Below are 17,994 nucleotides of genomic sequence, written 5' to 3'. Positions count from 1 at the left end.
ATAGAGAAAAGCCTTAACTCAGAGCTTTACCAGCTCCGGTTGCTGACCTTGCAGAACAGACAAGCCCTGGATTATGTTTTAGCTTCTCAGGGCGGGGTATGTGCCCTTATTGGGAACGAATGTTGTACTTATGTCCCAGAAAACTCACAGGACATTAATAAACACATCCTGTCAGCTGAACAGGCTTTCAAGCAGTGGAAGGCCCAGGAAGGGGAACCCACAATTTTTGATTCCCTTTGGAGTTGGTTGCCCAACCTAGGAGGATTGGGAAATGGCCTTGTCTCCTCACAGGTGTGGTATTGTGCCTAGTCATCCTCCTCTTGATTGCTTGTTTTAAACTGCTTCTTCATAAACTTTGTGCTCCCCGTGCCCCGAAGGTCCCTATGTACCCTCTCATTGAGAGCCCCAGCTCCAAAGCACTCACTCACATCCTGTCCACAGTATATGAGAACACTCAGCCAAAGGTTTGTTGAGTATTCTCAAAGGAGGGAATTGTTGGTGGCATCAGGCATCTATACTAGGCCTGAATGAGCCAAAGTTATTTTGTGCTTGTCCAAAGTCCCTCCATGTTAAACTTCAGTTGAACTCCTAGGTTAGAAGTGAGAATGGAATGTGTAAAAGCTTCTTATCAGTGTAACTGGCACCAGCAGATAGTAAAAAGAGGCCACTCGTCTCTGGTTTAGGAGGAGGAGGAGGGGGGGAGGAACGGTAATAAATTCAGAAGTAAACCAACCTAACAGCCCTGAAAAGTTACTAAGAAAATGAATTGCTTGTTGTCAAGAATGATTTAACCTGTTTAATGTAATCCTTAGCTATACAATGTGTCTATTATATGGGAGGGGACTTATAGGATAGGAGGGGGGAGTAGATAGTGGGGGTAATAGGGATACCTAGCTGGACTTGTGTATAAGAAGAGACACACAGCTTATGTCTGGTGTTGCTCGATTTGAGATGTGTGTGTGCCTCCGAGCATCCTGTTATTTGAGTACTCAAATAAACATTTAACTGCTTCTCCACCTTGGTGTGTCTATTGGAGCGAGATACACCGGGCAAGAACCACTGTTTGCTGCCTCAGGCCTTTTAGGTCGGCAACAACGGCATCGCTTCCATTACATTACGAATACTCCTATAATACTGCTTAGGGATATAGTATTAAAAATAAAAAGTCTCTTTAGAAATAATCCCTCCTTTACATAAAAATAGCCTCCAGAAGTGAATACAAAATACACTCTCCATGACGTAATTAATCGCAGGTCACAGTAAGGCAGCAGGGAAATCCACAGTGAAAACACACTTTTAGAGGCATATGTAAGCTGCTGAAGTTCCTACCTTGCTCCGAACAGAATCTACACTTGCTAGGTCAAATCCAGACCCTATTGAAGTCAGTGGGAATGTTGACATTGACTTCACTGGGGCCAGGATTCCACCCACCCTATTTGGTCCAGTCTTATCCCCTGGCTGGGATTTCCTCTCTCGTTAAACAGCAACTAAAGCACAAACCCGCATCTACATTTCCTCCCAAAGCTTGGCTGTGTCTACGTTTTCTCTGCAGAGGCTTCCTTCCCCCAAGTCCTAGTTCCTTCTGAGTAGGGTGACCAGACAGCAAGTGTGAAAAATCTGGACAGGGGATGGGGGGGGGTAATAGGAGCCCATATTAAAAAAGCTCCAAATATTGGGATTGTCCCTATAAAATCAGGACATCTGGACACCCTACTTCTGAGTAAAGAGCCACGTCCACTTCCCTTATATCCAGGTGGAGCTAAAGAGAGACACATTCAGCATGAATTAATCAGCGTCTCCTCCCAGAGTTCCAACATGGAGTGGATCAACTCTGCCACATTGCCTCCGTGTAGCTGAAAGTGCCCATTGGGGTTAACCTGTTTTAGGCCCAAATATTTAGGCCTCATTCACAGGATCCTCCCTCCAAGGGCTCTCGGCACTGTAGCAGGGCAGGGGTGGCGGTGGGAGGGAGCGAGAGTTGGCGTTTTGGGGGCATGACTAGTAGGTTCAGACACACCGGGACTCCGCAAGGGCAACACTGGGTTGGAGAGAAACAACACGCTGCATCCGCTACAGCCCCCTTGGTGCCCTGCAACAATCAGCCACAGCCCAGCCGGCGCCGATGTGAAGCAAGTGACAGGGTTACCTCAGAGCAAAGACACTGGCTCCAGCTTTCAGGCTCAGTTAGAAAGATCAGTCGGGTTCCCTCAACAAGCGTGTTGCCAGGGCCCCAGCCAATGTTTGCTTCAGAGAAAAACAACTAGGCAAGTCTTTTTAAATAACTCTTCACCGCCAACATGTTCTTGGGTTGCTGTAACATTAGGCTTCTTATGTACATGTGAAGCACAAAGGAAAAACAACATACAACATACAATATTGTTAACTAAAAGGCACTCACTAAGGATCGTGCCTGAGATTTACCTTCCTTTTGTTTCAGGATTAAATAGGCTAAGCCTTCCGCCCTGACTGAGAGGCCAGTTTCTGACAGAGCACCCTTTAAATGGGATGGTCTGAAAATTTTATTTAAAAATTGTTCTAAAAAAATGGTTTATTTTGTGGATTTTCCTGCTCTCCCACTGATGTTTATAAGGGCCTTTCTACAAAGGGAAAAATGATAAATGGGTGTGGAGGGCATGTGGACATAGGGCCAGATCTGATTGCAGGACTGGGACTTACATGATTATAGAGGGGACTATAAAAAGGGCTTTCAAAAGGCACAAAGGAAACACATCCAGGAGAAAAAGTGTGCTTACTTCAGTCCTACACTTCAGTTACAGTAACATTAGATCTGGGAACATCAGCAGGTACATTATAATTGCCAGACTAGACCATGGTCTATCTAATTCAGTATCCCATTTCTGACAGAGGCCAGCACCAAATGCTGCAGAAGAAGGAACAAGAAATCTTGCAGAGGTGGAATAATATGCTCCCCACATTAGATCTCTTCCCAATCCCTAGTAGTCAGAGATTGTCTTAAAACCTGAAGCATGAGGTTTAATATACCTTCCAAAATTTGTTAGCATTAAATTATAACAATTCTATGGATTACTTCACTATCCAGAGATGTCCTATCCTTTCATGAATCTCGTGAAGTTTTTGGCCTCAATAGCATCTTGGGAGAATGAATTACACAGTCCAATTACACACTGTGTGGAAAGAAGTATTTCCTTTTATGAGTTTTGAATTTGCCACCTTTCAATGTTACCAAACGTCCCTCCTGCTCCTGTGCTAGGAGTCAGGCACAAGGTTTTCAGACAGGAATGCAATTTTCAAGGTGAGAATGTCCCTTAAGACTCCAGTGTTTGCATTGTATGGACAAGTGGATTTATTCCTGCCTCAGGATTTTTTTCTACAGTACGTATGTTGCAGTCTATACATTTAGATGCAATGGGAATCACAAAGGGATATACTCTGAGGGATGTAATGTCAGCTCACTTAACTACCATTCATATCATTGCAAGCTCTGTGCATGAATCAAAGGGAGAATATACTTCTAAGTGCTCAAAAACCTGAACATTTCCATTGAAAACCATGTCATTTTGCATAAGCAAAAAAAAGGATCAATACTATAGACAGAAGCAAGAATTTATATAGCGCATTTCTTAGATTAGCATTAGTAGCTACCACTTGACATACTTTACCAGCAAAAGAAAGCCTGAAATGGATTTCCAAACCCCCCTGAAATGGGGTCAGGGAAGGCCGCATGATCTAGCACAGGGGTGGGCAAACTACAGCCCACAAGCAGGATCCAGCCCCTCAGGGCTTTGGCGCTGGCCCATGGGATTGCCACCCCGTGGCAGAGCAGGCTGCGCACCGCTCCGGGAAGTGGCCGGTACCATGTCCCTATGGCCCCTGGGGGAGAGGGGACAGAGGGCTCCGTGTGCTGCCTTTGCCTGGGGGTACCTCCCCCGCAGCTCCCATTGGCCAGGAACGGGGAGCCGCAGCCAGTGGGAGCTTCGAGGGAGGTACCCACAGGCAAGGGCAGCACGCGGAGCCCTCTGCCCCCTCTCCCACAGGGGCTGCAGGAACGTGGTGTCGTCCGCTTCCTGGAGTGGCGCAGGCCCCGGGCCGGGGCCGGGGCCAGCAGGGAGCCTTCCCTGGCCCCGGTGTGCGCCGTTGCCACCCTGGAGTCGCTCCAGGTAAGCCACGCCAGGACAAACCCACCCCCCGAACCCCTCCTGCACCCCACCCCCAACTGCCTGCCCTGAGCCCCCTGCCGCACTCTGTCCTGCACCCCAACCCCCTGCCCCGAGCCCCCTCCCGCACTCCGCACCCCTCCCTGCACCACTGCCCTGAATCACCTCCCAGACTATGCACCCCCTCCTGCACCCCAACCCTCTTCCCTGAGCCCCCTCGTACACTCCACACCCCTCCTCTGCCCCAACCCCTTGCCCTGAGCCCCTTCCTGAACACCACACCCCCTCCCACACCCCCACCCCCTACCCCAGCCTTACATTCATGGCCCTGCATGCAATTTCCCCGCCTCGATGTGGCCCTTGGTCCAAAAAGTTTGCCCACCTCTGATCTAGCAGCTAATGTTGGACTAGAAACTCAGAGGACTGGGTTCTATCCCTGGACCTGCCTTTGTGTTTGCTGACTCTTAGGAAATCATTTAACCACCAGGGGACTCAGTTTCTTCCTCCTTAACATGGAGGCAGTTATACTTAACCACCCTTCTAGAGCACATCAAGATGGTCAGATGAAAGGTTTGAGCAAAGTGCAAAATATGATTATTACACACCTCTAGCTAGGAAAGAAAGGAGAGCAGTAAAACAGGGCCGATTTGTCAACATGGAAATTATTTCCTTGGCTCGGTCCTGGATACATCTGAGGCAATATCTGTTTTTGTAATGAGGCTCTTGGCACCGATTTCCTGATGCATTAGGACTCTGTTCCAAGAGCGCTGGACACACTGGCACCAACTTGTTAATGCTCAGATCTAATTCTACAGGCTGATCTCCATAATGCATTTTGTCAGGGTGGATACTAAAAGATCTTACGGAGTAGTCTCTAAGTCTGCAGCATATAGTTCATGGGGATGCCACTATACCAGCCACAAAAATCATCTAAAACAATATCATAAGCAGATCTGATCAGCTTTTCTAAGCATGATGGATTGAATCATTCACTGCATTAGTTGTCTGCAGTGTTGCTGTCGTCAAGCTGGTCCCAAGATATTAGACACACAAGGTGGGGGACGTAGAAGAAAAGCTTGGCGTTAGCTCAAAAACTTCTCTCTCTCTCACCCACAGAAGTTAGTCCGATAAAAGATATTACTTCGCCCACCTTGTCTCTCTAACTGCATTAGTGGCAGTATAATGAGAGTTCTGAAAAGAATAATGAAATTCAGAAAGCCAATCAGGGGAATAAATAGTTTTCTAATACCAGTACCTATGCATCAGATAAGTTCAAGTCAAAATAGCTTCTGAGTATATCGCGCGTTACTTAAACCACACGCGAAAACTACATTGTCACCTCTATTTTCAACAGTAAGATGTAGCTTTATTTAGCTTGATCAGTTACAGAGCAAAGCCTGTAACTGTGGTGGCATTATAGCTACCAAACCTTTCTGCCACAGTTTTTCAGAGAGAGTCAGATTCTGCTGTGGCATTTTAGAGCAGCATCCACTATAGACACCTGCATGATTAATGATGCACACATGCGCAATGTGAGCCTTTAGTGCTCTCATGTGAAGGTTACTATTTTTTCAGCACATCCAGAGAAATGCCAGTCAAATGCGGCAGGCATACACATTTTAAACATTTTTATTTACTGCACATTCATATATCAACAATTAGACTATTTGTATACTGTTTTATTCATAGGAAACAGCCAATAGATGTGTCAATCAGGTTACTTAGGGCAGGTCCATACTCACCGCTGCACCACTGCAAACGGCGTGTGGTGGAGTCGGCGCCGCGGAGTCGACGAGCGCCCCGCCTGACAGGTGAGTAAGTTTCAATTAGGTTCAATTTCATACGCTATTCCCGTGAGCTGCTGAATTGCGCCCTAATCGAACCCCCCTTAGTGTGGACCAGGCCTTAGAGAAAGATTAAAGTTGTACTTCCAGTTAACTTTGATGAGACAAGAGAGTCTAACCATGCTAATCTAACTCATTAGTATGTATCAGTTTCAATCACAGTCAGAGTTTGGTACATCTTTGCTAGGAAACAAATGTGCAATGCTCAGACAGACTATGGGTCCTATCACAGTGAAAATAGTCATTTTCTGCCATTTTCTGGAGCATTTCCTGCTCCTTGAGACAACCTCAAGACTAATCAGAAAACCACACATCATTTGTGCCATTTTTTAAACTGCTGAGGCAGACACCGACACGTCCTACAGTCTGGCTAGAGCAGCATGGTGCAGTTTGTGGTCAGAAGCACTTCAGCACACAAAGGAAATCTGCCAAGTCTTATTGGGCTACAGATTTACGGCCCTGTGGTCATGGGACTGCAGAGTACACCCTGAACCAGGATATGCTTTGGGTTGCCTTGCCCCTGCCCATTTGCTACTTAAGTCCTTCTTCGGTAGAGTCTCTGCCAAGAAGCCATGTTATTAGCCAGAGCTGTAATGCCGATCAGATCCTTTTTCATTGTCATACATTTCTCACTCTCTCTCTCTCTTTTTTTAAAATGACTGAGATGAAAAAGGGGGGGGGAAAGGAGAGAATTAATTTAGTCAGGAGGGGAAAACATGGCACAGCAAATAACCCCCGACTTGAAAATGCCAAGAATTGCAATTGAGGACGGGGGAATGGACGACAGAACTTGCTCCAGTGATCATCTGAACTAGGAAAACAGAAAATGGTGCAAAATTCATCCTTACTGGGCACAAATTACCAAAACGAGGGGAGAAAGTGATAAAATCATTTTGTTCTCCATACAGTGGGGAGGCCAAGATCTCAGTCTTCCTTGGAAATAGCTTGGAGGGTATTTTTACTCTGTAGTGAATGTCCTCCTGGTCCCCGTTGCAGTCTGCATTCAGAGGATCCCTAAATATTCCATCTAAGACTAAGTCTCCGCTGCCAAGAAGACGGGGGAATCAGGAGATGAGTAATATGCGTTAGCTGTCCGGTTGTACAATCCTAGCAGAGACGAGGCACCTGTAGTGTTTATCACGAGGCAGATAGGTGAGGACAGCACTGTACTTTGCCCATGGCTGACCTCAGCTAGTTACCTCATGATAAACACTACAGGTGCCTTGTCTCCACTGGGATTGTACAGGAGGATAGGGAACCTGAGTTAGTTATCCTGCAGGAAAAACTCACCTCTTTTAGCAGTGAAGACAAAGCCGTAGTTAATCAAAGCAGACAAAGGAGACGCAATTACAAGTTGGATGGACCACAGCAAAGCTGCAAACAATGGTCAGTGAACCTCAAACGGTTCATCGATTCCAAAGCCAGAAGGGAGCGCTGTGATCATGTAGTCTGGCCTCCGGCAGAACACAGGCCAGAGACCTGCCCCAAAATCATTCCTAGAGCAAATTCTCACACCGGGGAACAAAGAGCTGCCTGAGCTCAAATTTAAAGCCTACGAGCATGATCTCCTTCCAATTCCATTTGTTTCTCCTCTTATCTCACCTCCCTCCATACCCCACCATGCATTCCCGCCCCCTCTTCACCACCCACTGTCCCTTTACACGCAGGCAGAGGGACTGAGAGAGGGGGAAGAATGGAGTGGAAGCCCAGAGACCCTTACCTGCCCAGCCAGTGGTACCACAAGCAGCAAGGCTTAGGTAGTAAATCCTGTCTCCCTTAACTCATGGAGTGGTCCCACTGGGGTCAGCATGAGTGAGTAGTAGTAGGATTTGGTTATTGCTTAGCCTTATTAGCTTCACAACAGTGCACAGGTCACAGACAATCCAGTACAATCTCAACACGCAAGTTTGTGTAAAATGTTCACCCCTTGTGCATCTGAAATTCAAATACTAATATGATTTCCTACAGGATGCACTGACGTGCGCTTCCCCTCTATACTGGCAAGCTGGCAGTATAAAGGCAAAGATAATGACAGCAAAATCGTGCATGAGATACTATCAAAGACTAGATCCTCCGAGATGGGGAGGGACCCTTACCTGACAGGCATTGTAAAGCAGCTGATGCTCAAATTTCTTGATTCCCAAGATGTTCTGGAACATTTCGTACAGCTGTTCCTTGCTGAGGATCAGCTCCGAGGCAGCACTGGCAGTCATCCTGGCCTGCTGTTTGCGTGGATCCTCTTCGCCGCGGTAAATAGCGTCGAATTTTGCCATCCAAGAGCTGAGAACCGTTTCCTTGCTGAGGCCGTCGATCTCAGGCAGGCTGCGCACCCTCTTCTCAATGTGCTTCTTGAAAACTTCTCGGGAGTCATTTGCAGAACAACCCCCGCTCTGCACCATCCGGGCCACGCGATCGCTTTTCAGAAACACCTGCAAGGAGAGAGAGAGGCCGGGGGGGAAAAAAAGTGACTCCATTTTGTAGTCACCAATTACTGTAAAGCATCATTAAAACCCGGTTTGTCTATATGAAGCTCTGCAGGCCCCGAAGCTAACTTATTTATACACTACTTTCCAATTCCCCATGCAGCAGTCAAGCCTGCTAGACTAGAAAGGTCACGTTTGGACTTTGAGATGTAACAAAGCCAGACTACTAAGCAAAAGCATTTTGATGTAATCAGGACTTCACCTCATGTCATAGTCACGTTGCGCCAAATACATAAATACCGCTCAGGATGCAGGAGCGTATTTTAGTTCTAGCTACAATTATGACAAAAGAGCTATTGTGCACCTACCGTCCTTCAACCAAATTTTGCTGTCAGTGTAAACCTGGATTAAGTCCATTGAAATCAGTGGAGTTAGGCTGTTTACATCAGGCTAACGAGTTGCCAGTCATCTGACACTCCACAATGAGAGCAGCGGTTTAGAGCTGCTCAGGAGTTTGGAATGTTAGAGCAATGCTGAGAGGTGGGGTAGATCAGTTGGCAGGTGAAGCAGTCAAAACGTGCAGGATAAAATCTTTCTGCTGCATGGCTCTGAAATGAATCACTTGGCTAGATCCTGGCGATACAGGGCCAGATCCTTCAGCTGGTGTAAAAAAAAAAAAAAAGTCCATGGAGCAATGCTGATCTACACTAGCTGGTCCACATGGGGTGTGTGTGTGCATGTGCACTGCCACACATTTGCTTTCTCCCTTGACTTCTGTGTGGTTACTCTGGGATAACACTGATGAAAGAAGCTGCCTTAAAATCTTAATATGATCCTTGCTATTTGGCTCCTTTAACCAGTAAGTATTTAAATGTAATTTTAAACACACGGCAATAACCTGGCAACTAAGAGAGAAGCATCATGGGGCTGGAACGCTGCTGGGATACAACAGAGCTCCTGCACCCTGATCCTTCCATCCATTAATACAATCTCAGCATGCAAGCTGGGCACCAAACTCCCCTTCCTAGCCCTAGCCCCAGCCCAGAAAGGCCTCCACAGATTGCACACAGCAGGCAACCGAGAACTGTTGCAACAATTTTTTAATTAAAATATATGACTCTAGAGACAGGACACTACTTCAGAGCTGGCCACGTGGTTGAATCCATAGCACTAGGTAAGGGCTAGCAACCTATCTGTAACTGTTTCACATCTCTCATGGTTCACAGTGGGCTTCGCTTTATCTGTCTGTACGAGCATGCAGACGGCAGGCAATAAAGATGAAAAGTGTTTGGTGCTGTGACAGCCACTACATTAAAAATATCTCTTCACGCTTTTCCATTCCTAGGCACGCCCTGTCAGCACTGACCCCTTCCCCACAGAGATGGGAGAGATTAAAGGATGAAGGAAAAGAATCCATCCAGGAGAGATAATTGCTCACACAGATCCCTCCCTTGGGGAAAAACAATACATCTCCATCTTCGAAGGTGTGTGAGGTGATGGCATTCACCCTAGAGAGCGGTGGTTGAACTGAAAATTGCTGGAAGCTTTGAGATCTCACTAACAGATGACAGAGCTGGAATGGACAGCTCTGAAATCTCCATAGTGTTAGTCTGAGTTCCAGCCTCGGTCCCTGAAGTTGGCTGTAGTTCCATATCCGGCATGACAAAGTTCTGTTCAACACTCTTTCCAGGCTCTCACTGGTTCAGGTTTTTAAATGGCTGCCGATTGTAATGATACAAGTTTACTTGCAGTATGTTATTCAGCCACTCTCTTGCGCAGCTAACAAGTGAGTATTCCCCAATAAAGAGGGGGAGACAAAGCTGCAACTCAAGCGGGGTGGAAGTCTGTAGGTGTAGATTCTATAATAAACCCAACTTGGTTTAAGACAGACTTTGATTCCATACATCATGACATCAACTTATCCTTCTGTCTGAATGGAGTGGCAGATGCCCACCGTAGGCTATTGAACTGAAGCAGACCTCAGCAGACTGTCCTGCTGAGATAGCAAGAGAGACAGGATTCTGCATGTAGGAGATGAACTATTTATGTGAAGGTAGTTGTGCTTCAAGAATGCCCTCTCAAATAAATAATGCATTGGCAAAAGAGTCTCCAGAAGCTCTCATATGCTGAGATTTTATCCCTCCTATTTAGACCATAAGCAACATTGCAGTAGCGTGGTCAAACCCAGAGGGGAAACACAGCAAAAGATGTAGGGAAAGCTTCTGATCTTTGTAAACCAGTGGCTAACTCAGAGACATCTCATATCATCAAAATAAATTAAAATAAAAAAGTAGCATATTCTACAGCCATAGTCTGAAAAGGGCAAATTCATTCCTGCTGTAACTCCATGGGCAGCATGTGACTCCTCCATTCGGGGAGATGGCGCACATCTGGACCGGGACCCTGCTCCGAAACCCGACCCAATCAGCCTCCTGCCCCAGAAGCCCTGCCCCTGCTCCGCCCAACCCCTTTCCACACCCTCCCAGAGGCCAGCTGAGCCATCCGGCCGCTCATGTGCCTCTTTGCCCCCACCTCCAGACCCACTCCCCACCCACCTGCCCTTCGGCTGCCCGCTCACACTTACCCCTTCACCCCCTCCCATAAGGCAGGAGAAGAGGATTAGGCTGGTGGGAAGGCTTGGCTTCCCCCGGCCTCTTATAGCCACCACCTACGTGTCACTCCATTGAACCAGAGGCTGTTACACCCGGGGTGCATTTTGATTCAGCCTCGTGAGTCTCATGTTGTAAAGAGATTATTGCCCAGCACAAGATACGTGGGGGCCGGGGGATAAGATAAAGAGCGGACCAGATATTAGGTGAGAATATTCTCCCTGCTACAAGAAAGGGTCAAGACAACGCAGGCCTGTGGAGAGCAGGAAATGCCGCGTGAGCAGCAATGTAGGGGACACGGGGAAAGAGTGACTCCTTTACGCCTTCCCAAATGAGAGCGGTGCTATGGCTGCATGGAAAGTACAAACGGTTGTTTTATTCATGAAGCAGAGGATGACAGGAGTACAGCACAGTGGAGGAAGCTGTGCGGGGGGTGGGGTAGCTATGAGCTCTCAATAATTAAAGACCTCAGGGATGACCCGAGGACATGGCAGGTTTTTACACCACTGCACAGTGTTTCAAGCGTGGCACTCAGAGCATCCCCAGCCGTTTGACGGGCTTATGTTCTCAGATGCATCTGTCAGGGAAGGGGGATGGGCTTTAGTCCATAAAGGGCATGGTGCTTGTCCCGGGTGTGCAAGTGCTGGGGAGAGAGAGGCAGAGAGCCTGCTCCCTCCCTACGCACATGCTGAGGCCGGACTCGGATCCCAGAGTTACTCAAGTCCAGGGCACACTCACAAACCCTTCTCCAGTTTTGCCTTTTTCAGCTGGGTAACGTCAGCAGCAGGCTGAAAGGGGACTTGGAAATTCATCCTCTGGCGTTCCTGAAATGGCACCGATTCTGCCCTGGAAGTTCACCAGCGGCCACTTCGACTTTTACTTATGCAGCCTGTCTGTGAACGGTAAGAGCGTTTATCTAGAGGTGAGTCAGCTAAGGGTAGGGCCGGTGCAGACGTGCAGTGTGACCTTCTCCTCGCTGGTGAAATGAGGTTATATTTATTGCTCATTCCAATTAACACAGTGACAGTTTTTAGGCAACCCTCAGAGCCAGGGGAACTAAATGCCACTTAGAAAAAGCAGCATTTCAAGAGCTTTGGCCAGCACAGATTTGTGATCAGCTGGTCCAGGCAGGAGGTAATCCATAAATGACACTGGGGTTGGAGGTGCTGGACATCAGAAAACGATGAACGCAGCAAGTGAGGCAGAGAAGGGAATTGGGGAGATACGAAGAGATGCTGACACAATTGCAATGGAAAATTGGTTTGTCATGAAGACTGTGCATCTTTCTTTGGAAAATAAGCCATGTACTCAGAGGGTTCTGGGATGTCCAGTATGAATATGGCAGGCTGAGAAAGAATTACCGTTGCAAAGTTCTAATGGGTGTATGTGTGTCAGTGTTTATTAAAAGAAAACCAAACACCTCTTTCACTATGCAAGTCAGCTATTCCTATTGGCATGTCCATCGACAAAGCCTAGGCCTTATATGGATCAGTTATAACTCTCCGTCTCCCTGTCAGCTACTGAGCAGATAAAGGGAAGTAGCAGAAATGAGATTAAGGTTTTCAGCTAGTTAATACATTAAATGTCATGAGTATTTGAACAGTGCTACAAAACACCCATTAAACCAATTTCTGTGTAAAATGGCCATTTATAGTATGACTTACATCCAGGCTTTTTCAGTTTTATGATTAACAATGGAAAAAGGTAATGGGTGTAAGTGCAGATGTAATCAGGTACCTGCATGTCTAAATGGCAGCAGCTGTGCCTGGTCAGCATTACTGGGTCAGAACTACATGGTGTCCAGGTAACAGGCAGGCCAGAAGGGCTCACACCTGTTCATGGAGAAGTGTTTTTATTAAGAGGATACAGAAGTGTGATGCATTTGAAGCAAGTCCCGTTTGCCAGTTGCACATGTGTAATCCCAGTGACTGCTGTGGGAGTGGCAGCATGAGCTGGGTGATTAGGCTTCAGTCCTTTGTTCCATTGCAGGATCCTTGCAAGGAAAACTCACTTTCTAACTGACGTTTTATAACTCGTATCATTTTCTTCGACTGAAAACATTTTGAACAAAGAATCTTGTGAACAGGAGAAAGGCAAGAAAGTCTTGCATGCTATGTTCAAAAAGTCTGATCTCTACTCTACCGAGTATCTATGCCAAGGCGGGCTGAGCAGGGTGTGGCCAGGTTGTAGAAAGCTGGTCAGCTAAAAGGTACTGGCTCCCTGCACTGCTGTTTGTGGAAGTCTGCTTGTCCCAGTGGCGTTTGCAATATTTCTACAGCATTACAGCTGTTTTGCAACTCCCTCAGCGCAGCCTGTGCAGTTCACTAGACTTTTCATCTGATGGCAGTGCTGTAGAGATTAGCATAAATCAATCTGGTATAGTAGAAAAAAAAACCCCTCTTTCTTCATAAAAATTATTGCTCACACATGCCCAAGTCGAACGTCGGAAGAGACCATCGCCACTTCCACGCAACCAGAACAAGGAAGAGCAAGGATATCAAACAGCCCACATTTAATCTGTTCCCCTTTCATTCTCCCATGACAGAATTTTGGTAAGGGGACAAAATGCAGAGAACAGAGTAAGCTGCATGTCAACACTGCACAGGAATGTTCAGAGGAATCTTTCAGACCTGGAATACTGATTATGTCCTGTGCTGGGACTGTCAGTGATAAAGTTTCCAGATTGACTAAAAAAGAAGTTTCCCCCACACCCAAAGCAAATCCTGTGATTCTTCAGGCTATCCAACCACGGTGTTGGGTATATGGATTTCTAATGCATAAATGTAAACTGAAGGGACATTCAAGAGAAATGATTGTGGGAAATAGGCAGCAATACGGAATAGTCTCTAGATAAAAATATACAAAAAGAACAGTGGATTAGTCAGCTGGTCTGATTTATCCACCATCCCCCTCTCTCTACTGAAAACCACCTCGTTTGTGTTTGTTATAAACAAGCTCCTCACCCTGCTCCTTAATAAAGGACTAGAAAGAAGCAGGACAACAGTTCACTGGTCCTGCAATCTTGTTACTCTGCTGTGCCGCCCTCCCTTTATATTAAGGGTATGTCTGCACGGCAGCTGGGAGGTGTGACTGCCTTTGATCTAGCTTTGAACCAATAGCAGTGAAGCCATGGCAGGATGAGATGTGTACACACCCAGGATCATGTGTGGCTAGGGCTAGATAGCTTGTGAATGTCTACACAAGCTGCAATCACACCTCCTGGTTGCTGTGTATACATACTCTACATTTCCAATGGACAAATATCTGCTTCCCCAAGGGAGCCAACCCCACATTGTTCATTTGGAGATGGCTTAGTCTGGGTGCAATGTTTAACTGCAGCTCGTAGAGAGCTATAAAGACACCAAGAGAAGATGCAGTGGAGGAGCTCAAGAGGTAGAAAGAACCACATGGCAGAGGGCTTGTGCTTGGCATATGCTGCTATGGAAGAGGTGTTAATGGCCTGTCAATCAGCTGTTGCAGGCAAAGGTGATCACAACCTCCTTGAAAGACATGCCTGCATTACGCACCCAATTGATGCTCCTTGCGTAGTAACAATAGCTGCAGTCAAAGGTGAGCAAGCAGCACATGGTGCCATTGGGCCAGACAATGCTGCCCAGAGAGGTGCGTGGAGCTAACCAAAAGGGCAACACCTCCTCCTGGAGCACCCCACGGTGCAGGGAGCCTGCCTGCTGCATCACCCCGTCAGAAGATCCAACATGTGCCTCCCTAGATCTGCTGGTATGTGCAGAGGAGGCAGACTGGGACCATTTCTTCATACCTCCCTTTGGGTGGCTTGCACCCTAAGGTGTGCGGGCAAGGGACATGGCCATGGTCCCCGATCTGGAGGCACATAGTAGAGGGAGCAAAGGGCTTTCCTCCCAACTTATTGGTACCTGGCCTTACCCTCAGGGCACATTGGATATTAAAGCACCAACCCTTGAATCCAGGAGGGGGGATGGTGCTTAATGGTTTTTGGGGTCTATACTTTCCAACTCCCTGCTAAGAGCCAGGCACACGAGCCAGGAACCAAACACAATCAGGGAAGCAGCATGGTCCAGTGGACTGAAACTCAGACATAGGGTCTATTCCCAGCTCTGATACTGGATGACCACAGACAACTCACTGCCCCTCTGTGCTTCAGTTTCCCTGTTGGTAAAACAAGGAGGCAGTGCCATAGGAACTGCTAGTTATTGTCCCTGGTGTAAACTCCAAACACAGATTTCCATTTAAAGGCTACGAAAGGTAAAAGGAACAGACACAGTGGGCATTCAGTGCGTTGAGAAAGGCGGTCTGTTTCAAGGTAGCTATGACATTACTTTTGAGTTCAGTTTGGGTCAGATGCAGAGTACCCTGATGATGTCATAGTCATGGGAAAAGCACACACAGCCATGTTACAGTTTCTCTGGCTCTTCCATAAAAGTTACAGCCTTTTTTACCATTTGCTCAAAGTCTCCAGACTGCCCTTGAGCATAAACAGCAGTTACATTTTTAATTAATTTTCAGATTTTTAATGCGAGGCAGTGAGCATAGTTTGGCATTTGAAGTAACACAGAACTCAGGTGCGCTGTTTCACTGAGGAATGTAAAAAAATCTGTCCCTCCCCCCCCCCCTTTTTTTTTTTTTTTTTTTTAAATTTAGGGCACTCTCGCCTTATATACAATAATCTTCCTATTGGACCTTGACAAGAGTGAGTTTGGATACAAGCTGAATTGATGGGAATCTAGTCCCTTTGAAGTACAAATCACACTTGGAGTTGCAGCTAGCAAGACATGTTATGAGTAACAAGAAGGGTTTCTTCAGGTATGCTAGCAACAAACAGAAAGTGAAGGAAAGTGTGAGCCCCTTACTGAATGAGAGAGGCAACCTAGTGACAGATGATGAGGAAAAAGCTAATGTACTCAATGCTTTTTTTGACTGTGTCTTCATGAACAAGGTCAGCTCCCAGACTGCTGCACTGAGCAGCACAGCATGGGGAGGTGGTGACCAGCCCTCTGTGGAGAAAGAAGTGGTTCGGGACTATTTAGAAAAGCTGGATGAGCACAAATCCATGGGGATGAATGCATTGCATCCGAGGGTGCTAAAGGAGTTGGCGGATGTGATTGCAGAGCCATTGGCCATTATCTTTGAAAACTCATGGCGATTGGGGGAGGTCCCAGATGACTGGAAAAAGGATAATGTAGAGCCCATCTTTAAAAAAGGGAAGGAGGAGGATCCGGGGAACTACAGGCCAGTCAGCCTCACCTCAGTCCCTGGAAAAACCATGGAGCAGGTCCTCAAAGAATCAATTCTGAAGCACTTAGAGGAGAAGAAAGTGATCAGGAACAGTCAGCATGGATTCATCAAGGGCAAATCACGCCTGACTAACCTAATTGCCTTCTATGAGGAGATAACTGGGTCTGTGGATGAGGGGAAAGCAGTGGATGTGTTATTCCTTGACTTTAGCAAAGCTTTTGATATGGTCTCCCACAGTATTTTTGCCAGCAAGTTAAAGACGTATGGGCTGGATGAATGGACTATAAGGTGGATAGAAAGCTGGCTAGATCGTCAGGCTCAATGGGTAGTGATCAATGGCAGCTGGTATCAAGCGGAGTGCCCCAACGGTCGGTCCTGGGGCTGGTTTTGTTCAATATCTTCATTAATGATCCGGAGGATGGCGTGGACTGCACTCTCGGCAAGTTTGCAGATGACACTAAACTGGGAGGAGTGGTAGATACGCTGGAGGGTAGGGATAGGATACAGAGAGACCTAGACAAATTAGAGGATTGGGCCAAAAGAAACCTGATGAGGTTCAACAGGACAAGTGCAGAGTTCTGCACTTAGGACAAAAGAATCCCATGTACTGCTACAGACTAGGGACCGAATGGCTGGGCAGCAGTGCTGCAGAAAAGGACCTAGGGGTTACAGTGGACGAGAAGCTGGATATGAGTCAACAGTGTGCCCTTGTTGCCAAGAAGGCTAATGGCATTTTGGGCTGTATAAGTAGGGGCATTACCAGCAGATCGAGGGATGTGATCATCATCCTCTATTTGACATTGGTGAGGCCTCACCTGGAGTACTGTGTCCAGTTTTGGGCCCCGCACTACAAGAAGAATGTGGATAAATTGGAGAGAGTCCAGCAGAGGGCAACAAAAATGATAAGGGGGCTGGAGCACATGACTTATGAGGAAAGGCTGAGGGAACTGTGATTGTTTAGTCTGCAGAAGAGAAGAATGAGGGGGGATTTGATAGCTGCTTTCAACTACCTGAAAGGGAGTTCCAAAGAGGATGGATCTAGACTGTTCTCAGTGGTACCAGATGACAGAACAAGGACTAATGGTCTCAAGTTGCAGTGGGGGAGGTTTAGGTTGGATATTAGGAAAAACTTTTTCACTAGAAGGGTGGTGAAGCACTGGAATGGGTTACCTAGGGAGGTGGTGGAATCTCCTTCTGTAGAAGTGTTTAAGGCCCAGCTTGACAAAGCCCTGGCTGGGATGATTTAGTTGGGTTTGGTCCTGCTTTGAGCAGGGGGTTGGACTAGATGACCTCCTGAGGTCCCTTCCAACCCTTGTATTCTATGATTCTACTATGATCAAAGGATTGTGGCTCAATACCTCTGAAGATGTGGGTCTAGATGTCTTTTTCAGACATCATGAAATACAGGCTAGTTTTGTATATTAAGAAGGTGCCTGTCAACTTTCAAACAAAGAATATCCCAGCCAGCCAGTTTATTTTAGGATCCAGTTCCAAGGCAACCTGAATATTAAGAATGCATTTTGTACACTTCTGACAAATTCCATTGTATTCCAGTCTGGGGCTTACCAAGGCACATTACGGTGTGGAAACTACATTCAAAGGTTTGAATCTTATTTTCTGCTGTACTCTGAGGCCCTGTTAACAAAAATATAGCAAGCAGATTTGACAGTGAATTGAAAGTGACATGCATCATTCGATTAGAATTCTTCCTTACATGGTTCATAAGTTTTGAATGTAGCCTTCATAAATT

General features: G+C 46.7%; 1 protein-coding gene and 1 long non-coding RNA gene across 32 annotated transcripts in view; one reads left to right on the top strand and one right to left on the bottom strand.

Annotated features, from left to right (window-relative positions):
• The window catches only part of LOC120369288, a 58,016-nt gene extending 49,933 nt beyond the window's left edge, over positions 1-8,083 (top strand). Inside the window, exon 4 of the long non-coding RNA XR_005583034.1 lies at positions 7,949-8,083. This is a non-coding gene — a long non-coding RNA (uncharacterized LOC120369288). The remainder of the gene's footprint in view (positions 1-7,948) is intronic.
• The window catches only part of CADPS (calcium dependent secretion activator), a 359,086-nt gene that overhangs the window by 252,997 nt on the left and 88,095 nt on the right, over positions 1-17,994 (bottom strand). For all 31 annotated transcript variants that reach the window (XM_039482401.1, XM_039482397.1, XM_039482400.1 and 28 more), the window contains exon 3: positions 8,077-8,409. In XM_039482401.1, the coding sequence (XP_039338335.1) occupies positions 8,077-8,409 (333 nt within the window). The remainder of the gene's footprint in view (positions 1-8,076; positions 8,410-17,994) is intronic.

This window comes from Mauremys reevesii, linkage group 7 (assembly GCF_016161935.1).
Source record: "Mauremys reevesii isolate NIE-2019 linkage group 7, ASM1616193v1, whole genome shotgun sequence".
Classification (NCBI taxonomy): Eukaryota; Metazoa; Chordata; order Testudines; family Geoemydidae; genus Mauremys; species Mauremys reevesii.
This window is presented reverse-complemented; position numbering and strand designations above follow the sequence as displayed.